General features: G+C 41.7%; 1 protein-coding gene across 4 annotated transcripts in view; it reads right to left on the bottom strand.

The window, feature by feature from the left end:
- Positions 1-23,928, bottom strand: part of LOC137766390 (kalirin) — a 469,434-nt gene that overhangs the window by 152,196 nt on the left and 293,310 nt on the right. For all 4 annotated transcript variants that reach the window (XM_068546591.1, XM_068546590.1, XM_068546593.1 and 1 more), the window contains exon 10: positions 13,432-13,554. In XM_068546591.1, coding sequence (XP_068402692.1) covers positions 13,432-13,554 — 123 coding nt within the window. The remainder of the gene's footprint in view (positions 1-13,431; positions 13,555-23,928) is intronic.

Raw genomic sequence — 23,928 nt, forward strand, 5'->3', positions numbered from 1 at the left:
AACCTCTGTTGGCCAGAGAGAATAGAAGCCCAATGGCAGAGGTCAAAGGGCATCTAGGAGGTAAGGAAGTAAGGGCAGATGCAAATATAAACTGTTCTCTCAAGAACTTGGGCTTTCAAGGGGAGTAGAAACAGGGTCCAGAAAAGGTAGTCTTGGTTTCTTTTTATTTATTTGTTTGTTTTTAGCTTTTTACATATCCTAGGGAAAAAAGGGTTGCCTCTGCTGGAAAACCTCCCATGATGAGAAGCACACTACATCACAAGATATTTCATTCTGGTTTTGGACAGCTCATAAAAAAGCAACCGTGTGTGTTAGAAATGATACGTGAATTAAGCTAAAATTAGCTTCACTATACCTTCCACCCTATCTCTTCTATAGGAACCTTTCAACTATCAAACCCACCTCCCCTTCCATAAAAAAAATTATTTACTCAGAATTGGACATATCCAATTACTTCAACTTCACTATCTTGGCAGCCTTCCAACAATTACAGCATAGTTTGTCAATATCCTTTTGAAAATATATTTTCTAGAATTAGACACAGTATTCTATATGTGATCTAAACAGTATATAGAGAAATCCTTGTTTCTCTGGTTTAGAGATTATATTTTAATTTGCATCATCACTCAAAAGTCTTTACTCGGGAAGATGGCGGAAGAGTAAGACGCGGAGATCACCTTCCTTCCCACAGATACAGTAGAAATACATCTACACGTGGAACTGCTCCTACAGAACACCCACTGAACGCTGGCAGAAAACGTCCGACCTCCAAAAAGCCGTGTGGACGAAAGGCTCTTGGTGCTCCAGCCAGGCATCAGGGCCGTGCCTCTGAGGTGGGAGAGCCAACTTCAGGACACTGGTCCACAAGAGACCTCCCAGCTCCACGTAATACCAAACGGTAAAAATCTCTCAGAGATCTCCATCTCAACATCAAGACCCAGCATCACTCAATGACCAGCAAGCTACAGTGCTGAACACCCTATGCCAAACAACTAGCAAGACAGGAACACAGCCCCGTCCATTAGCAGAGAGGCTCCCTAAAATCATAATAAGGCCACAGACACCCCAAAATACACCACCAGACGTGGATGTGCCCACGAGAAAGACAAGATCCAGCCTCATCCACCAGAGCTCAGGCACTAGTTCCCTACACCAGGAAGCCTACACAACCCACTGAACCAACCTTAGCCACTGGGGACAGATACCAAAAACAACGGGAACTACAAACCTGCAGTCTGTGAAAAGGAGACCCCAAACACAGTAAGATAAGCAAAATGAGACGACAGAAAAACACACAGCAGATGAAGGAGCAGGGTCAAAACACACCAGACTTAACAAATGAAGAGGAAATAGGTAGTCTACCTGAAAAAGAATTCAGAATAATGATAGTAAGGATGATCCAAAATCTTGGAAATAGAATAGACAAAATGCAAGAAACATTTAACAAGGACGTAGAAGAACTAAAGAGGAACCAAGCAATGATGAAAAACACAATAAATGAAATTAAAAATACTCTAGATGGGATCAATAGCAGAATAACTGAGGCAGAAGAAAGGATAAGTGACCTGGAAGATAAAATGGTGGAAATAACTACTACAGAGCAGGATAAAGAAAAAAGAATGAAAAGAACTGAGGACAGTCTCAGAGACCTCTGGGACAACATTAAACGCACCAACATTCGAATTATAGGGGTCCCAGAAGAAGAAGAGAAAAAGAAAGGGACTGAGAAAATATTTGAAGAGATTATAGTTGAAAACTTCCCTAATATGGGAAAGGAAATAGTTAATCAAGTCCTGGAAGCACAGAGAGTCCCATACAGGATAAACCCAAGGAGAAACACGCCAAGACACATATTAATCAAACTGTCAAAAATTAAATATAAGGAAAACATATTAAAGGCAGCAAGGGAAAAAAAACAAATAACACACAAGGGAATCCCCATAAGGTTAACATCTGATCTTTCAGCAGAAACTCTGCAAGCCAGAAGGGACTGGCAGGATATACTTAAAGTGATGAAGGAGAAAAACCTACAACCAAGATTACTCTACCTAGCAAGGATCTCATTCAGATTCGATGGAGAAATTAAAACCTTTACAGACAAGCAAAAGCTGAGAGAGTTCAGCACCACCAAACCAGCTTTACAACAAATGCTAAAGGAACTTCTCTAGGCAAGAAACACAAGAGAAGGAAAACACCTACAATAACAAACCCAAAACATTTAAGAAAATGGGAATAGGAACATACATATCGATAATTACCTTGAATGTAAATGGATTAAATGCTCCCACCAAAAGACACAGGCTGGCTGAATGGATACAAAAACAAGACCCATATATATGCTGTCTACAAGAGACCCACTTCAGACCTAGAGACACATACAGACTGAAAGTGAGGGGATGGAAAAAGATATTCCATGCAAATGGAAATCAAAAGAAAGCTGGAGTAGCAATTCTCATATCAGACAAAATAGACTTTAAAATAAAGACTATTACAAGAGACAAAGAAGGACACTATATAATGATCAAGGGATCGATCCAAGAGGAAGCTATAACAATTGTAAATATTTATGCACCCAACATAGGAGCACCTCAATACATAAGGCAAATACTAACAGCCATAAAAGGGGAAATCGACAGCAACACAATCATAGTAGGGGACTTTAACACCCCACTTTCACCAATGGACAGATCATCCAAAATGAAAATAAATAAGGAAACACAAGCTTTAAATGATACATTAAACAAGATGGACTTAATTGATATTTATAGGACATTCTACCCAAAAACAACAGAATACACATTTTTCTCAAGTGCTCATGGAACATTCTCCAGGATAGATCATATCTTGGGTCATAAATCAAGCCTTGGTAAATTTAAGAAAATTGAAATCATATCAAGTATCTTTTCCGACCACAACGCTATGAGACTAGATATCAATTACAGGAAAAGATCTGTAAAAAATACAAACACATGGAGGCTACACAATACACTACTTAATAACGAAGTGATTACTGAAGAAATCAAAGGGGAAATCAAAAAATACCTAGAAACAAATGACAATGGAGATACGACGACCCAAAACCTATGGGACGCAGCAAAAGCAGTGCTAAGAGGGAAGTTTACAGCAATACAAGCCTACCTCGAGAAACAGGAAACATCTCGAATAAACAACCTAACCTTGCACCTGAAGCAATTAGAGAAAGAAGAACAAAAAAACCCCAAAGCCAGCAGAAGGAAAGAAATCATAAAGATCAGGTCAGAAATAAATGAAAAAGAAATGAAGGAAACAATAGCAAAAATCAATGAAACTAAAAGCTGGTTCTTTGAGAAGATAAACAAAATTGATAAACCATTAGCCAGACTCATCAAGAGAAAAAGGGAGAAGACTCAGATCAATAGAATTAGAAATGAAAAAGGAGAAGTAACCACTGACACTGCAGAAATACAAAAGATCATGAGAGATTACTACAAGCAACTCTATGCCAATAAAATGGACAACCTGGAAGAAATGGACAGATTCTTAGAAATGCACAAACTGCCGAGACTGAACCAGGAAGAAATAGAAAATATGAACAGACCAATCACAAGCACTGAAATTGAAACTGTGATTAAAAACCTTCCAACAAACAAAAGCCCAGGACCAGATGGCTTCACAGGTGAATTCTATCAAACATTTAGAGAAGAGCTAACACCTATCCTTCTCAAACTCTTCCAAAATATTGCAGAGGGAGGAACACTCCCAAACTCATTCTACGAGGCCACCATCACCCTGATACCAAAACCAGACAAAGATGTCACAAAGAAAGAAAACTACAGGCCAATATCACTGATGAATATAGATGCAAAAATCCTCAACAAAATACTAGCAAACAGAATCCAACAGCACATTAAAAGGATCATACACCATGATCAAGTGGGATTTATCCCAGGGATGCAAGGATTCTTCAATATACGCAAATCAATCAGTGTGATACACCATATTAACAAATTGAAGGAGAAAAACCATATGATCATCTCAATAGATGCAGAGAAAGCTTTCGACAAAATTCAACACCCATTTATGATAAAAGCCCTGCAGAAAGTAGGCATAGAGGGAACTTTCCTGAACATAATAAAGGCCATATATGACAAACCCACAGCCAACATTGTCCTCAATGGTGAAAAACTGAAACCATTTCCACTAAGATCAGGAACAAGACAAGGTTGCCCACTCTCACCACTATTATTCAACATAGTTTTGGAAGTTTTAGCTACAACAATCAGAGAAGACAAAGAAATAAAAGGAATCCAAATTGGAAAAGAAGAAGTAAAGCTGTCACTATTTGCAGATGACATGATACTATACATAGAGAATCCTAAAGATGCTACCAGAAAACTCCTAGAGCTAATCAATGAATTTGGTAAAGTAGCAGGATACAAAATTAATGCACAGAAATCTCTTGCATTTCTATACACTAATGACGAAAAATCTGAAAGTGAAATTAAGAAAACACTCCCATTTACCATTGCAACAAAAAGAATAAAATATCTAGGAATAAACCTACCTAAGGAGACAAAAGACCTGTATGCAGAAAATTATAAGACACTGATGAAAGAAATTAAAGATGATACAAATAGATGGAGAGATATACCATGTTCCTGGATTGGAAGAATCAACATTGTGAAAATGACTCTACTACCCAAAGCAATCTACAGATTCAATGCAATCCCTATCAAACTACCACTGGCATTTTTCACAGAACTAGAACAAAAAATTTCACAATTTGTATGGAAACACAAAAGACCCCGAATAGCCAAAGCAATCTTGAGAACGAAAAATGGAGCTGGGGGAATCAGGCTTCCTGACTTCAGACTATATTACAAAGCTTCAGTAATCAAGACAGTTTGGTACTGGCACAAAAACAGAAATATAGATCAATGGAACAGGATAGAAAGCCCAGAGATAAACCCACACACATATGGTCACCTTATCTTTGATAAAGGAGGCAAGAATATACAGTGGAGAAAAGACAGCCTCTTCAATAAGTGGTGCTGGGAAAATTGGACAGGTACATGTAAAAGTATGAAATTAGAACACTGCCTGACACCATGCACAAAAATAAACTCAAAATGGATTAAAGACCTAAGTGTAAGGGCAGACACTATCAAACTCTTAGAGGAAAACATAGGCAGAACACTCTATGACATACATCACAGCAAGATTCTTTTTGACCCAGCTCCCAGAGAAATGGAAATAAGAACACAAATAAACAAATGGGACCTAATGAAACTTAAAAGCTTTTGCACAGCAAAGGAAACCATAAACAAGACCAAAAGACAACCCTCAGAATGGGAGAAAATATTTGCAAATGAAGCAACTGACAAAGGATTAATCTCCAAGATTTACAAGCAGCTCATGCAGCTCAATAACAAAAAAACCAACAACCCAATCCAAAAATGGGCAGAAGACCTAAATAGACATTTCTCCAAAGAAGATATACAGATGGCCTACAGACACATGAAAGAATGCTCAACATCATTAATCATTAGAGAAATGCAAATCAAAACTACAATGAGATATCATCTCACACCGGTCAGAATGGCCATCATCAAAAAATCTAGAAACAATAAATGCTGGAGAGGGTGTGGAGGAAAGGGAACACTCTTGCACTGTTGGTGGGAATGTAAATTGATACAGCCACTATGGAGAACAGTATGGAGGTTCCTGAAAAAACTACAAATAGAACTACCATACGACCCAGCAATCCCAATACTGGGCATATACCCTGAGAAAACCATAGGTCAAAAAGAGTCATGTACCAAAATGTTCATTGCAGCTCTATTTACAATAGCCAGGACATGGAAGCAACCTAAATGTCCATCGACAGATGAATGGATAAAGAAGATGTGGCACATATATACAATGGAATATTACTCAGCCATAAAAAGAAATGAAATGGAGGTATTTGTAATGAGGTGGATGGAGTTAGAGTCTGTCATACAGAGTGAAGTAAGTCAGAAAGAGAAAAACAAATACAGTATGCTAACACATATATACGGAATCTAAGGAAAAAAAAAAAAAAAAAAAAAGGCCATGAAGAACCTAGTGGCAAGACGGGAATAAAGACACAGACCTACTAGAGAATGGACTTGAGGATATGGGGAGGGGGTGGGGTGAGAAGTGACAGGGTAAGAGAGTGTCATGGACATATATACACTACCAAATGTAAAATAGATAACTAGTGGGAAGCAGCCGCATAGCACAGGGAGATCAGCTCGGTGCTTTGTGACCACCTAGAGGGGTGGGATGGGGAGGGTGGGAGGGAGGGAGATGCAAGAGGGAAGAGAAATGGGAACATATTGTATATGTATAACTGATTCACTTTGTTATAAAGCAGAAGCTAACACTTATACTTCAATAAAGATGTTTAAAAAAAAAAAAGAAAATAATATGTGAAAAGCTCTCAGAAAAAAAAAAAAAAAAAAGTCTTTACTCGGGCTTCCCTGGTGGCGCAGTGGTTGAGAATCTGCCTACCAATGCAGGGGACATGGGTTCGAGCCCTGGTCCGGGAAGATCCCACATGCCGCGGAGCAACTAGGCCCGTGAGCCACAATTGCTGAGCCTACGCGTCTGGAGCCTGTGCTCCGCAACAAGAGAGGCCGCGATAGTGAGAGGCCCACACACCACGATGAAGAGTGGCCCCCGCTTGCCACAACTAGAGAAAGCCCTCGCACAGAAACGAAGACCCAACACAGCCATAAATAAATAAATTAAAAAAAAAAAAGTCTTTACTATTCTCCTTTGTTCTAAGAGCAATGTCTAAACCCTTTTATCTAAAAGTCAAGTTTCTCGAGAGAGTCTAGACATAATCTATACTCTTTTGAGCTTTTCTACAATGATCCGCTCTCTACATTGTAGAACACTTTGCTCTCATCAACTTATTGATGTTTTATTTATGGTGTCACAGAATTTACAGGAGATGCCAGGAAATTTGAGGGCTCTCATAACCACCATAGTTTTCCTTGAGCCAGAACTGAAATTATATCAAAATTTCCCATATCCTCCATCTGATGGAGGATATTATGGTCCTCTCCAGTCACAATCATGGCTTTTTGTTTGCTTTCCTTTAATCTCTATTATGTCTCCATATTGTTTACTACCCTCAGGTTTGTAGATCTCATATAGATGAGAACCTTTCTTATATATCCTCACCCCTCTTATTAAACGAGTCTTTTAAACAGACAATCTTCCTCAATTGCCATTTTTTACTTACGAGCTCAATACCCTAAAATCTCAGGAATATTTATATTTATCTTCTTGTGTTAAAGTTTAAGTACCTTACTTGTTACACATGCCTTTTGTTGATATACAGATAAGGCTATAAATACTGTTTGCAATCTGTATTCTTGGTATTTTTCTTTAACCTAAGTTGACCTAAGGGCATTTCCTTCAGAAGATGCTTCTTTCTGTGTCACCCGTGGGCCTCACATGTCTGCTTTTGGCTTTACTGGGGTAATTTTCTCCCTCTACTTCAAAATTCGCTTAAATCCTTCTAGACAGATCAACAAGGTTTTCTGCCAAAGCACATCCTTCCCAATCTTTACAAGATGCACTCTGCCCCTTGCCAGAAGTCCATCATCCTGGCTCTGTAGGATATAGTCCAGAAGACTTTTTAAAACACCATCTACACAAGTAGCCATTTATTTCTCAGCCTCCCTTCTTTTCCACAGTCACTGCCATCACACGGAACAAGAGATAAATACACCACCTGTGCTTTCTAATCTTTCAGTGTGCTACCCAGAACTTTCAAGTCATTAGGAATACAGTCCCAGTTTCTTCTGAGTTTGCCATTTGTTCCACATAGGAAGCAACAAAAGTGGGGGGACAATTCATAGTCTTGATAAGAAGTTCTTGGCAGGCTTTCTATAATATCTTGGATATTGGCTCCGACCCTTTCTCAAATTTCCACATCAAGTGCATACAACGTGACCTTCAAAACCCTTGTTTGGGAATTAACCACCATATAAAACATCTTTCTTCTTCCTGACAGTGGTCACAAGACCCCTCCCATCAGCTCATGCCAGTAACTTCTCCCTAGTGCTTTCTGGAAGGAATGTCCTGAGTCCACCCCAACGGGAAGAGTGCCAGGCACGATCCAAAGGGTAAGACTGTCCTTCATTTCTCTGCCTTTTCACATTCTTCCACTTGCCCATTTCATGACATTAATTTATCAGCATTTTCCTGGCTTTCTTTCTATCTTTTTTCATCCTGCCTAAGAACCTTTCATCATCTCTAAGAAACTGGGGAGGGTAGAAGACACAAGAGGGAGGAGATATGGGGATGTATGTATACATATAGCTGATTCACTTTGCTATACAGCAGCAACCAGCACACCATTGTAAACCAATTATACTCCAATAAAGATGTTAAAAAAAATAAAAAATAGAATGTGAAAAAAAAAATAGAAACTGGAATGTGGAAAATTACCTGTTTAATCTCTCCCCCCCTCTCCCTTCTGCTTGCATTTGCAGCTGCTATACTTGGTCACCATCTCAGGCGTGAAAAGAAAGATGGAACATACTCCAAAGGTCACTACACTATCGCAAGGCAGGTGTTTTTTTTGGGATCACCAAATGAACTAAGGGTTTATCTTGGTTTCACTAGATGCACTCCTTGAAAACCTTAAAAGAGTAAAGATTACGTCTTCTCCCTTATTGTGGGACTTCTTAGAGGTTTAGAATACTCTGGCTGCATGTTTTTTATTAGACTGTGAGTTCTTCAAGACAGAAACTGTGCATCTCTTTCATTTTCCACAGTGCCCAACACAGAGACTTGATGGGACATGGAAACTGAATGCAACTGTCCAACTCTGTGGACATAGGTTTTCCATCTCTATGGATTACCCTATTCTGGTCGCCCTTAGTACTCTGGTAGGTTAGCTGATTACACTTTGAATATCTTTAATGGGCAAGGTCACTGATGGGTCCACTAAAATGTTTCCCTTCCATTTTTGCCTATTTTGTCCCCAAGGCTCAGAATGGGTTTTGTTGGGGTTTTTTTAATGTATTCTATTCAAGTTTGAAGAAAAAGCAAGGGTCAGCTAGAGAAATAACTAACTAGAGATTATTGAATGAAGTACTTAATTGTGCCCGTGTTTTTATATTTCTTTAAATCTTTCTTTGAATGGTCTGTTCTTTCAAAAATGTTACACTGATGCTTAGCTGCTTAAGTGTGACTTGGTGCTTTGAGATTTTAAATAATATATATTTGAATGTAAATGCTTGCTATTTTGACTAAACTAGCCTACAGAGAGTCTGGCATTTCAGATAATGAGGTCATAAAGCAGACCACTAACAGCAGGCACAGCTGCTCTCTAAACCACAGGCACTTGAGTACTCCCCTACTGAGTCACAGCAAATATCTCAGGACAAAATGTCAGTACCACTGCCCACTCTACCTCTTGGGCAGATATGGATGCATCTATACCCTGAAAGCTATGCTCTTACGGGTAGCAATTCCATCCCTATGCCTGTTCATACTCCCAATGACAGCTAACATGCAACACACACACACACCATATATATATATATTATATATTATATATATATATAATATATATATATATAATATATATATATATAATATATATATATATACATGTATGTGTATATGTATATATAAGTAATACGTGTTTTTAAAAAATCTGATTTACGCTATAGCCTGAGTCTTTTGATGAGTTTATAGGCAACTCGAGTCAAGTATCTATCTGGAGCAGGAGGGGTTCCCACTGGTCCCCATCTCTTCTATTTGAGCATGGACAATCTCAGCAGCTTAGACTAGAAAGACCTGTAGAGACAGCCCCTTGGTGCATCCCCTGGCCCTGGCCCCTCACCACCTGCCTGTCAGGCTGTCATGACTGAGGCTCCTTTCCTCACGCAGCTCGGCTTCTACGTAGGCTATTCAAAGAGTGCCATCTGCAGGATGAAGGGAGGATCATAAATATTTATTCATTTCCTTCAAATGATAGTTGAAGAATTTAAAATGTGTTCAAGAGCTAATCAACACAAGATTTAAGTTAAAGTTTAATGACAGATAATGAATTGCTACATTCATTCTTCACAGGTATCATTTGTATTTATTTTAATGACTGCCTTAAATGTCTTTACTCCAAAGAGCAACCAATGGTGAGAATCAGAGGTGCCCCCACTATCCCAAGAGTGGAGAGGTGTTCGTTCAGGGCCTTTATGCTGCCCCTGGACCCCTCCCCACGGGTAGCCATTTCTCTGCTCTTCTCTGCAGAAGGGCACATGTCCAGTGGTGACAGATGAAACAGCTCTCTTCCTACTTTGACTCAAGACCATTTTTAAAATCTGAATGCAGAGAATGGGAGCTCAGAGTTCCCTTGTCATACCAGCCTCAGGTCAAAGAATCATAAAATCACAAAGCTGAAAGAGGTTCCTTCACTGAATCATGACCCTGTGTAGTGCTGCTGACCAGCGGCCCCCAGTCTCCTACTTCACACCATGTGCGATGCCCTTCCTGACTGTATCTCATAAGCAGCAGCCCACAACAACCAGGAACAGGTTTCTAATTCTTTCACCGTGTGTTGCTGATCTCTGACTAACTCAAGAACTATCCAATTCCTGACTAAATTCACTTCTCTCCTCCCAGTGGCCCTCACCTGGTGAGGAGAGAAGCAAGAAAAAGAGCGTCCTTTCCTGCCTGGGTTGCCCCCTTTCTCAGTACCTGAGCGTGATGGTCACACTGCACAGAAAAAAGCAGGGCTGAGGCAGGTGGCTGCTGACCACCCACCTGCCTTGGCCATGGCTGGAGGTGGTTTTCCTATGTGGACTACCAACTCCAGGATGCTAGGCAGCTCCACTGCCCACTCCCTTCCCCAGAATAGGGATGAGGGAACAAGACAGGATTCACTTCCAGACTACGAGACCCATTTCTAGAGGCCTATTTACAGGAGAACGATGCAGTGATCTCATGGCCCTTCACTGAGGTGTTCCCTTTGTGGTCCGCATCCTCCTAAAACCTCCTAAAAGCAGGAGCCTTTTGGAAGGTACACACTCTCTTCTCTCTCATAAAGACACAGTCTTATCAGGAAGCAGAGGCAGAAACAAGTGGATTATATCAAAAGATTACTCGTTGGCAGGACCAGGGAAAATAATGCCTGTGACAGGGGAAGCCTCCCCTACCCCATTCTTGCTCTTTGTCCTGTACTTTCCATGAGGACACTGGCAATGAATTTTATACCCAATTCCTCCACCTCAGTAAGGAGGGACAGCATGGGGTTAGGGTGAGAACACGGGTCTGGACTCACACCTGGGTTGAAATCCCCACAGAACCGCCAACAAGCTAGATGACAAAGGCACTGCAGGACTTTCTGATCCTTAGTGTCGTCTTCTATAAGACAAGGCTGATACTGTCTATCGTTCAGGGTTGGTGGGAGATAAAACACTTAATAGGCCCATAAGCTCTCAAAAATGTGTCCATCCTTTCTTTAGTATGAATTTAAGTTAATGTGTCTCTGGCACTAACTGAAAGGCATTGTCCCACGGGAAGGGCATATCAGGCACCAGCGAGAAGGTGGAGGAGCAACTGGGAGAAATGAGGTTGAGGTTGGGGAGGCCACGAGGCTTGTTTGGTTGTAACAACACACAAAAATGACAGCCCCCTCATGGGCCTGTGACCACAGCTGGCATTGCCTATGAGGCCACAGCAGTAAGACAGCAAGGAGGAGTGGGCTGGATCAGGGCGGTGGGTGGCTCTGGGGATGTCCTTCCCAAGTGAGGAGGGCTGAACCACAGGACAGCCAAAAGGCAGGGGCACCAAAGCTATGGGATGGCTCTATTCCAACAGATGGTCCCAGGTACCACAATGCCCACTCTCAGCAGGCAGGGAGTCTGGATGACCCTCTTCCATCCTTTGCCTCCTAACAGACTGGACAGGCACCAGAATGCCTGGCCACCCAGATATTCTGAGTCTGTAATACATCTTGTCCACCAGAGGCACGTTGGGCCTGTGTCTGTATCATGTTGGCACAGTCCAGCTCATGCTGTAAAAGATCCTTGTGTGGCTATGAGGCTGGTTTTTGTTCTTGTGGTGGTGCTACTGGTGGTCATGGTAAAATAAACATAACAGAAAACTTGAAAGTTCAGGGGCACTGAGTCACACTGTTGTGCAACCATCACCACCATCCATCTCCAAAAATCTCTACCTTGCAAAACTGAAACTCTGCACCCACTAAATAATAACTCCCCATCAGCACTTGGCAACCACCCTTCTACCTTCTATCTCCATAAATTTGACTATTTTAGGTACTTCATATAAGTGGACTCATGATATTTGTCCTTTTGTGACTGACATTTCACATAGCATAGTATCTTCAAGGTTCATCCATGCTGTAGCATGTGTCATACTTCCTTACTTTTTAAGACCAAATAATATTCCATTATATGTATATATATATATGTATATATATATGTATATGTATACCAAATAATATTCCATTATATGTATATATATATGTATATTTGGTTTATCTATTCATCTGTCGATGGACACTTAGTTGCTTCCACCTTTTGGTTACCGTGAAAAATGCTGCTTGAACATGGGTGTACAAATATCTTTTCGCATCCTTGCTTTTAATTTTTTGGGTATATACTCAGAAGTGGGATTGCTGAATCATATGGTAATTCTATGTTTAATTTTTTGAGGAACTGCCATACTGTTTTTAACAGTGGCCGCACCATTTTACATTCCAACCAACAGTGCACAGAGATTCCCTATGAGCTTTCTTTATCCCCTAGGTTGGGTCTAATCCACCTGCCTCCGCAGGTTCAGGTCGCTGCTGACACGGTCTCTCTGGCTCCGTCAGGCCTCTCACCCTCCAGCATCCCTTGCAGCTCCCCTAGGGATGGGGAGCAGCCCTGGTCTGCTCCCACTACTTCCTGCCCACCAGCAGATTCCTTTGGCTCTTGGCAGACCCTCTCCTTTCACACCCACAGCTCACATCTGTCTGGGGCTGGTCGCCTCCCCGGGTGAGGTTGGGGCTCGGGACAATGCCCAGCAGGACACCCCCACTGAGGGCTGCCTATGTAATGGAATCAGAGCCAGCCCTGGCTAAAGCCGTGATGTGGCAAACTCTAACTTTGTCACCCTCACTACTCCAGCAGCATCCACCTCTCCATCCCTTAGTGATACCTTTCCCAGCTGCCCCTTCCCTGCCTTACTCTTTCCACTGCAACTGATCACAGTTGACAAAATACTAATTTATCACTCACCTAGTGATCCTAGAGCAGACAAGGGTCTCCTTGCATCAGGCGGGAAGGCAGCCCAGAAGCCGTGGGCTATCCACCCAACGTGTCCCACCAAACACCAAAGCCACAGCCCTGGTCTCCCTCACCGCTCCCCACACGCATACAACCATACACAGCATCTCACCTGAGCCACCTCTTCAAAGTCATCGTGCCTCTTCTGCAGGGCCCTGGCTCGATGCAAAGACTTCCCGACCCCTGTGTGCTTGCTGAGAAAGGCCTCGCCATGGTTTTCAATCCAGTCTAACACCTAGTCAGAGAAGGAAGACAGAAACAATGACTTCTTGGCAAAAGACACGTGACAACACGTGTGACTGCTAGGCTATTAGAGTCCCCGTCCCAATCAGAAAGCAGCAGTCCAGGTGTGAATGTTCAATCCACGGTGGACACAGGGATTTCATTACTGTCATTGGCAATACAACAATCCCACCCTTAACTAAGTTCAGCTCTTCCTCTTTGATCTCCAGAATATCCCCTCATCACTTTCTCAGTTTTCTCAGCCTTAATTAGCCCATTACTTTAAACAAGTTACACAGACCGCCAGGCACAGTTTAACCCTCTCACTACTTTGACTCCAACCATATAAAGTCAGACACGTTTGCAGCAAATTAGGCAGTGTCAGGTCAGGGCAGTTCCTTGGCACTCACTCCACCATAAAAATGCTCATGGCAGTGGCGTCAAGTAATGGGGATCCTACCTCATTGTTCTCCTGGGACTCCCTTCCTAATCTTGGAAGTAAAGTCCAGAGTAGTCAGTCCCTAACTGGAGCTACGCTCAAGAGAGCTGATCACCAGGACAACTGCCCTCTCTGGCTTCTTTCCACTTTTCTCCTCCAATCAACATCAACCAAACAACCAACCAACAAAATAAAGTAAGGTCTTTAGTATCTATGATGCTCTTGGGTAGCAGTAGAGACTCCATGTTCTCCAGGCTTAAGGTCTAGTGATTTGGCCTCAAGACATTTTCCTTGGAGTTGTGAGAAGCTAGAAAAGAGGTGGCTGGAGCAGTAGAGGGATGAGTGAGGGGATGCTTAGAAGGTGAGAAAATATGTTGTCCTGAGGGGTACTTGACGGGGGAGTGGAAAGCCCTTAGTAAAAGCCTCAAAATGTAGGGAGGATCAAAGCCTTTAGCCCATTTTGCATTTGCCCACATAACCCAACAAAAATGTGTGCCTCCCAGGGAGAAGGGAAGCAGTTCATTTGGGCCCTGAGGAGTTGGCACTCACTAAATCAGATGGCCACAATTGAATCAGAATTACAGCACAGACACACCTGTTGCAGATCCTGCCAAGACTCAACTAAGCCCACTTTATTCCTACTATAGTAAACGTCAACTAAACATTTGATTAATGAGGTACTAGCTTTCTCAGATTGTAGAATGACTTTTGGGAAAATGATTTAGATGAACTAGCCCTGTTTAAAAGGGCACTTTAATTCTGTTTCTTCCTACAGATTGCCCTGTGGCAAGCAGAGAGACCAAATCATTGCCTGGACTGCAGACAGGAGAGTTCTGTTTCTACGGAATTTAGCCTTTGGCTTCACTTCCTCTGACATTTGAGATAAATTTATGCCTGCAATTGTACAAAGTATGGAAGCTTTCAAAGTCTTAGGTGGCAGTATCATAAAGCCATACCAAGATGGTATTCGTTAGAGAAATGCACATATGAATATAAAAATGAGGTTTAACAAAAATGCACGGTTCAAAGCCAGGTCAGGTAATCGTCCATCAAAATGAAGAAAAAAAGAAGGCTTTTGTAAAAATGACTTTATCTAAACATTAGTGTAAAGATTTTAAGCACTTTAGCATCAAGGATTTACTATACAACACATGGAACTATATTCAATATCTTGTAATAACCAGTAATGGAAAATAATCTGAAAAAATATATATATAACAGAATCACTTTGCTGTACACCTGAAACTAACACAATATTATAAATCAACTATACTTCAATTTTAAAAAGATTTTAAACACTTTAACAAATTTTGGCAATATTTTTTTAATATTCTGGAGGCACATCTGTAAAAAGAAATTGCAATAGTAAATGAACTGAATTTTTACCTTTTGCAAACTCTGAAAGGCAGCACTGAAGGGAAGTTTAGATATTCTTTTCTTAGAATAAAGAAGAGCCTACTTTTCTCTTGAGTTACTTATGGTGATATTTCAGCAACAAAAGTCAGGAGAGTGCATTTTTACTTGATTTGCCATAATTTGATCCCATTCTATACCGGACAGGGATGATGGGTGTCAGCATGCAAGGTCAAAGACAAAAGTTTCTAGTCACAAAGTTTCCCATATATTGTGTACCATGGATAGCGTAGTTTTATAATTTTTATGCATATTTAAACTTTTATTAATCCTCTTTTGAGAATGAATTGAAGCTTGGAGATAATTTTTATATATAAAGGAGCTGTCTTATAGCTTTTCATGAGTGCTTTGTAATTTATGACGTATTTTCAGGTTACAATTTTTTTTAAAAATTTTGTTTTGAGCAGTTAAGTGTGACTTGCTTGTCTGGCACTTTTTTTCATGAATTTTATTTTATTCCTTTTCATTTTTAATCTCTAGCTTTAATAAATATTCTAAATAATATTCTAAAGCAAATTGGTTAGAGAGAAATGTTTTTCATCTACTAGTTCACAAATGGTTAGCTTTTATACTCCCTGTGGGTGCTTTCACAACTTTTAAACTTTTTTTAAAAAGCAATTTGTTTCCTGTTCATTTTGCTTTCTTTAAAATGTCAATTAGTTTTCAGTTAGTGACACTTAGTTTACTTAATCAGCTCTGCCTTAACCACTTAAAAATCTATTTCATATTTGAGAGGCTTTTACTTAGTTTAAACATAACTTTGCTCTGTGATGTTACATTGCCTCCATTTAGTACAGCTTCTGCCATTAGAACTGGAGCTGTGGGGAAAACACGTGCAACCTCAATGCGGGGTCAGGGACTGCAGGGAAATCAATTTAACAAAACAAAAGCAAACGATTTAGGTCACGAACAAGATTACTTTAGTAATATATAGAGATGGAAAAAGCATCTGAGGACAGAGAAACGGAATCAATATATGACGCATTGTTCAAAATGTTGATTTCTGATAATTTTGTTTCAGAGAGTTCATTTAGAGCCAGCATGGCCTGGTACAAATATTTAGGCCATATGCTCTCTTGACGTTTGATTTCATGGCTCCCAACCCTGGGAATACAATCCAGCTTCCTACGTGGACTGCACAGCAGAGAAATGTGCTTCTGAACAGACACCAGCGGTGCCTGACAATTACGTGACACACTATAAGTTAATGTGCAGCATCGGAAGTCTGGTGAGTCCCAGAATCTGAACATCACTGGCTGAAGAATAAATTGAGTTTCTAGCCTTACCCTGGACCCTATCAAAGTGTAAGTTAAGCACCCATCAAGGTACCCCTTATTAGCTGGTCCCTATGTAATTTCTCTCATCTACAAGATCTTATTTAAAATAGTCAATTATCAGTTGTAGTTAGGATAGTACAGGATGATAGTTAATCATACCTATTGATGGCTTTGAATTGGTATTTAAGTGTTTCCAACAATAGGAGGTTTTTTCCTTTTGTTTTTGTCTGAAGGAAGAGTCTTCAGGATGCAGAGAAGCGCGTGTGGGCTACGACTATTCACATATTCAAATAGATATTTATTATTAGCCTCATGGTGGTCTAGCGCCAGGCACTAGGACAGCCCAGCGTGCAGGATTAAACAAGGCAGGCTCGGCCCTGACTCCAGGAACTCAGTCTAGGTGGGTTAACGAGTACTAGATATGAAATCACACAATTCATCATTAATTGCAAGGGTGAAAAGTGCCAACGGTCAGCGAAGTCCACTCTGAAGAAGTGAGGCCTGAGAGACAGTAGGACTTAACCAAATTAGGAATTGAAAAGATCAGCATGGTTTGAGTAGGTGTAAGTAGGAAATGCGCCCCGAGGCGGCAGGCGCCAGGTAGAGCTGAGCCCTGGTGTGCTGAGTCTGACGCCAGTGTTAGCCTGACAGCCACTGAAGGGCTGACGGAGGAGAAAGACACCATCAGATCTGCATTTAAAAATTATTGCTCTGACTGCTTTGTGGGGAATCAGTTGTTGGAAGACAGGAACAGAGGTAGGAAAACAGGAGGTTCCTGCGGAAATCCTGACAAGAGGCCATGGTAGCTCAGGCGAGGCCAGTGGCCGTGTCCGTGGAGAGACAGGTTTCATTAATATTTAGGGGAGAGAACAGCCAGGATTTGGTGACGGGGCCTGGGGGTGATGCAGAGGCAGGTGGAAGCCTGCCCCCCAGGAAGAGGAACTTGTCACTGGTACAGAAGCAAGTGAGTCACAAGGGATAGCAGAAAGATGACAGATTTTTTTGTTAAGTTTTCTTTCAACTTTCATACTCACGCTCTGGTTTTGATAAATGACAGGTGTGCCTCTGAACTTGAGTGGGAAGTAGCACCCAGTGATAGTTATCAATCTCATTCTGGCAAGATGTGCCTTTAATTTCAAAGGAGTAATTTTATACACTAAGGTTTAAAAATAAATTATGAATTGCTAATATAGCCAGATCCTAATGATAAAAGAAAAATTAGGGACACAAAATCCACCTGAAGAATATAAATTAGGCTTACATGGAGTTAAACCTTGCATTCTTTTTTTTTTTTTTTTAACATCTTTATTGGAGTATAATTGCTTTACAAGGGTGTGTTAGTTTCTGCTTTATAACAAAGTGAATCAGTTATACATATACATATGTTCCCATATCTCTTCCCTCTTGTGTCTCCCTCCCTCCCACCCTCCCTATCCCACCCCTCTAGGTGGTCACAAAGCACCGAGCTGATCTCCCTGTGCTATGCGGCTGCTTCCCACTAGCTATCTATTTTACGTTTGGTAGTGTATATATGTCCATGCCACTCTCTCACTTTGTCACAGCTTACCCTTCTCCCTCCCCATATCCTCAAGTCCATTCTCTAGTAGGTCTGTGTCTTTATTCCCGTCTTGCCCCTAGGTTCTTCATGACCTTTTTTTTTTTTTTCTTATATTCCATATATACGTGTTAGCATACGGTATTTGTTTTTCTCTTTCTGACTTACTTCACTCTGTATGACAGACTCTAGGCCCATCCACCTCACTACAAATAACTCAATTTCGTTTCTTTTTATGGCTGAGTAATATTCCATTGTATATATGTGCCACATCTTCTTTATCCATTCATCTGTCGATGGACACTTAGGTTGCTTCCATGTCCTGGCTATTGTAAATAGAGCTGCAATGAACATTTTGGTACATGACTCTTTTTGAATTATGGTTTTCTCAGGGTATATGCCCAGTAGTGGGATTGCTGGGTCGTATGGTAGTTCTATTTTTAGTTTTTTAAGGAACCCCATACTGTTCTCCATAGTGGCTGTATCAATTTACATTCCCACCAACAGTGCAAGAGGGTTCCCTTTTCTCCACACCCTCTCCAGCATTTATTGTTTGTAGATTTTTTGATGATGGCCATTCTGACCGGTGTGAGATGATATCTCATTGTAGTTTTGATTTGCATTTCTCTAATGATTAATGATGTTGAGCATTCTTTCATGTGTTTGTTGGCAATCTGTATGTCTTCTTTGGAGAAATGTCTATTTAAGTCTTCTGCCCATTTTTGGATTGGGTTGTTTTTTTGATATTGAGCTGCATGAGCTGCTTGTAAATTTTGGAGATTAATCCTTTGTCAGTTGCTTCATTTGCAAATATTTTCTCCCATTCTGAGGGTTGCCTTTTGGTCTTGTTTATGGTTTCCTTTGCTGTGCAAAAGCTTTTTCGTTTCATTAGGTCCCATTTGTTTATTTGTGTTTTTATTTCCATTTCTCTAGGAGGTGGGTCCAAAAGGATCTTGCTGTGATTTATGTCATAGAATGTTCTGCCTATGTTTTCCTCTAAGAGTTTGATAGTGTCTGGCTTTCCATTTAGGTCTTTAATCCATTTTGAGTTTATTTTTGTGTATGGTGTTAGGCAGTGTTCTAATTTCATTCTTTTACATGTAGGTGTCCAGTTTTCCCAGCACCACTTATTGAAGAGGCTGTCTTTTCTCCGCTGTATATTCAAGTGGTGTTTATTCCAGGAATGCAAGGATTCTTCAATATACGCAAATCAATCAATGTGATACACCATATTAACAAATTGAAGGAGAAAAACCTTATGATCATCTCAATCGATGCAGAGAAAGCTTTCGACAAAATTCAACACCCATTTATGATAAAAACCCTGCAGAAAGCAGGCATAGATGGAACTTTCCTCAACATAATAAAGGCCATATATGACAAACCCACAGCCAACATCGTCCTCAATGGTGAAACCATTTCCACTAAGATCAGGAACAAGACAAGGTTGCCCACTCTCTCCACTATTATTCAACATAGTTTTGGAAGTTTTAGCTACAACAATCAGAGAAGAAAAAGAAATAAAAGGAATCCAAATCGGAAAAGAAGAAGTAAAGCTGTCACTGTTTGCAGATGACATGATACTATACATAGAGAATCCTAAAGATGCTACCAGAAAACTCCTAGAGCTAATCAATGAATTTGGTAAAGTAGCAGGATACAAAATTAATGCACAGAAATCTCTTGCATCCCTATACACTAATGATGAAAAATCTGAAAGTGAAATTAAGAAAACACTCCCATTTACCACTGCAACAAGAAGAATAAAATATCTAGGAATAAACCTACCTAAGGAGACAAAAGACCTGTATGCAGAAAATTATAAGACACTGATGAAAGAAATTAAAGATGATACAAATAGATGGAGAGATATACCATGTTCTTGGATTGGAAGAATCAACATTGTGAAAATGACTCTACTACCCAAAGCAATCTACAGATTTAATGCAATCCCTATCAAACTACCACTGGCATTTTTCACAGAACTAGAACAAAAAATTTCACAATTTGTATGGAAACACAAAAGACCCCGAATAGCCAAAGCAATCTTGAGAAAGAAAAACGGAGCTGGAGGAATCAGGCTCCCTGACTTCAGATTATACTACAAAGCTACAGTAATCAAGACAGTATGGTACTGGCACAAAAACAGAAATATAGATCAATGGAACAGGATAGAAAGCCCAGAGATAAACCCACGCACATATGGTCACCTTATCTTTGATAAAGGAGGCAAGAAACCTTGCATTCTTGAAGGCATTTCACTGGGGTATGGTTTTTGAGGGGCCCCTAAACCTGACATGCAAAGTCCTCTGCGACAGGTCCACCCCTCCCAACCCCACCTCCAATGAGTTCCTGCCCCACCTCTCAACACCCCCCAAAACTGCTTCTCACCTCCTGAGTTTTGTTCTTGCTATTTTTCACTTCACTTGAAACGTCCATCTCTTTTTTCTCCCTATATCCACTTCCCAGGCTCCTTCTTACTCATCCTTTAAGTGCCATCTCAAACTCTAGTTTTGGAAAGCCTTTTCTCTTTAACAATCCACTCAGGCTGGGGTGGTGTCACTCTTCTCTGTTCTGTTCAAACCACAATTATTGCCCACAGGCTGGTCTCTCCCACTAGACTCTGACCTCCCTGTGATTCCTGGACACAGCATGGTACTCAGCACAGAGGGCTTTGCGTGAGATATGTTGAAATCAACTCAACTCAAAACTCATTGCCCCAACACACAACTTTGGGGTGAATGTCTCCAGCTCCGTACTCCCTAGATAGGTTAACTCTTAGTACCTCTCACAGCCTGCATTCAAAGTTCTCCCTTTGTGTGTATCCACCCTTTCTCCACTGCCCCACTTGGCAGGTAGGTAGCTCCCGAAGAAGTACGGGGTTTTCACCATGGTATCCTGCCCTTTCATCTCTCGCCTGCCCCCAGAGCCCCCATCAGCACCGCACACTCAGAAGATACTCAATGAATGTTTATAGCCATGAGTTGTCAAGTGCAAATACGGCTGCCTACTGTCTTGGGAGAAGCTGTGCCGGTGCATTCAGCAGGAGGCCTGATCTTTGCCCCATCACTGGAAACAACAGCCCTGGTCAGCCTGGGACTCCTCGCCACAAAGGCAGGCAGGCAGTCTTGCAAACAACGTGTAAAGCTCTTTCTCCTTTCTCATGCCCCAACTTTTCAACCGGAATTAGTCCTTTCCCAGAACAGTCTTTTCCAAGAGAGATACTCACATCCTGAACCGGATCTGGGAGCCAATCTAACAGCCATTATGCATAATTCCCTAATCACCCCCTTTCTTCCTCATCTAATTGTGTTTATTCCAACCAGCATACAATCAAGACAGAGTACTTTTCAGGGGAGGAGACAGTCCTTTCTAGCTGCTAAGGAGAAGAGAATAGTCCTTTTGAAGAGAACTATTGATATTTTCTGAACAGTGGCCATGAATACAACCGAATTAATGGGAGAAAATCAAGGGCCTAGCTGCTTTCTGTCCCAGGACTCTGATTTTTTGGATTCTTCTAACATGATAGAATCTTAGTGTTGGAGAAGACCTCAAGATCACCCAGCCCAGTGCAGGAGGCCCCTGCATTTAGAGGCAACCAGCTTTGAACAAAGTTTTAAGTTGGTGTCTAAGCTCTGTTAATATGTAAGTGCTTTAGGTTCCTAAAGCATCATTAAAATGTGGTACCATCATGATCATTCTAAAGACACCATAACTTACAGAGGAACCTGGGTTCTCACCCCAGCTCTGCCCCTAACCAGTTGTGGCCCAGCTGGGTGTGTGCCTTCTCCTCTCTGAACCTCACTTTCTCCAATGAGACTGTTGGATCACATCATCTCCCTAAATCTCCCTTCAACTCAAATATTTCATGATTTTATTACATTGAGGGTAGGGCAGTTCCCCTCCTCAGAAGAAAAGGCTGTGGAGGGTTCACTCTTTGTCCAGCACTAGGCCAGGGCACACGCTCACCATCTCATCTATGCTATCTCACCACAACCCTGGGATGGTGAGAGTTATTATCCCCATGTTTGGATGAAGAAAATGAGTCTCAGAGTGGTTAGTTAACTTGCCTGAGCTCACACAGCTACTAAATAGTGGAGTCAGGATTCAAACCCAAATGGTTCTGGCAGCAACACTACCATCTGATTCCCAGACCTTATTCAAGTTTTCCCATGTGTCCCAACACTGACTTTTAGAGGAAAAGGATGCAGTCCAGAAGCATGTGTCATGCTTAGTTGTCCCTTTAATCTGGAAGAGTTCCTCAGGCTTCCCTTGACTTTCCTGCCTTTGACACTTTTAATAGTTACAGGTCTATTACTTTACAAAATGTCCCTCAATTTTGGTTTGTCTGATGTTTCCTCATGATTGGAATCAGGAATAACACAGAAATGATTCTTGTTCTTCCCACTGCATTCTATCAGGTGGGATATAATTTGAATTTCCCCCATTACTCATGATGTTAACTTTGATCACTGGGTCAGGGTGGTGCCTTCCAGCTTTCTTCTAGAAAGTCACTCTTATTCCTTTGTGATTAATAGGTATTTGAAGGAGGTAGTTTGAGACCATGGAGGTGGCAGATGCTGTGATGTAAAAAGGACTTTTTACCACCCTGCTGAGAGTGTCACCAGCAGGCAGACAGCCTCGGGTGTCAGTCCCCTTTGGGGATTATTACCCTTGGCTGAAGAGAGTGGCTTTGCCCAAAGCCCCTTCTTACATTGACCCATGCCCAGTGACAGACTCCAGAGTATAAAGACACAGTTTTCACTCCCCAACCTGAGACAATCTTCAGAACGCCTGGTAGGGCTGGCTGAGGATTCCCTTGAGATGACACTGCAGCTCCATTTCACTCTCTGTCTAATCCTCCTTCTTCCCTTCCCTTCCTCAGGGGTTGATTCCAAGACCACCTCCTAGTAAACTTCCTCTGGGTAGCCCCCTGTGTGGACACCTCCTCAGCCTGTTTGGATTCCAATCCTCTAAGCTGGGCTGCCCTCCCTGCATGGATGCCCTCCTCCCTCTGCCCAGGCTGTGACACTGCACAGCCCCTGCTCCTCGTGGATGACCTCCTTGACCTGCTCATTGTCTGCACCTATGCACCTGACACCTATGCCAGGCCACCCTTCTCTGCTCTGCTCACCTTGCTTGGGCTCCGACACCTGCACCAGGCTGCGCCTGCACAGGGACTCCCTCCTCGCTCTGCTCTGGACCGCCCTTCCTTGAGGACTCCTAGTGCTGGGGTGCCCTCCCACCAAAGCCATCCTCAGCCCACTCCACTCTGACCTCCCTGGACCACTGCGGCCCTCCCACCCTGCAGAGAGACCCACCTTGCTCAGCCCCACTTAAGAAGAAGAGCCTCCCTTTTCTGGAAACACCTCTTCCTTAGCTCTTGAGACGCCATCTCACTGGGAATTCCCCCAGCTCACTGATCTCCATTGTGTCTACTTTTCTGAATCCTCCTAGTCTTCCCAGGCTCTAAATTTTGGAATGCCTGAGGGCTCATCCCCGGATCTCTTCTCTTGCTCCCTAGATGATCTCACCCAGTTCCATGGCTTTAAATATCATCTATGTGCTGGTAATTTCCATATTCACAGTTCTAGCCCTAATTTCTCTCCTGAGACTGAGACTCATGTACCCAGCTGCCTACTCTTCCTCTCCAGTTTGGTTTATAATGGGCACCTCAAGCTTAACATATCTAAAACAGAACTC

Source organism: Eschrichtius robustus, chromosome 6 (assembly GCF_028021215.1).
Source record: "Eschrichtius robustus isolate mEscRob2 chromosome 6, mEscRob2.pri, whole genome shotgun sequence".
Lineage (NCBI taxonomy): Eukaryota > Metazoa > Chordata > Mammalia > Artiodactyla > Eschrichtiidae > Eschrichtius > Eschrichtius robustus.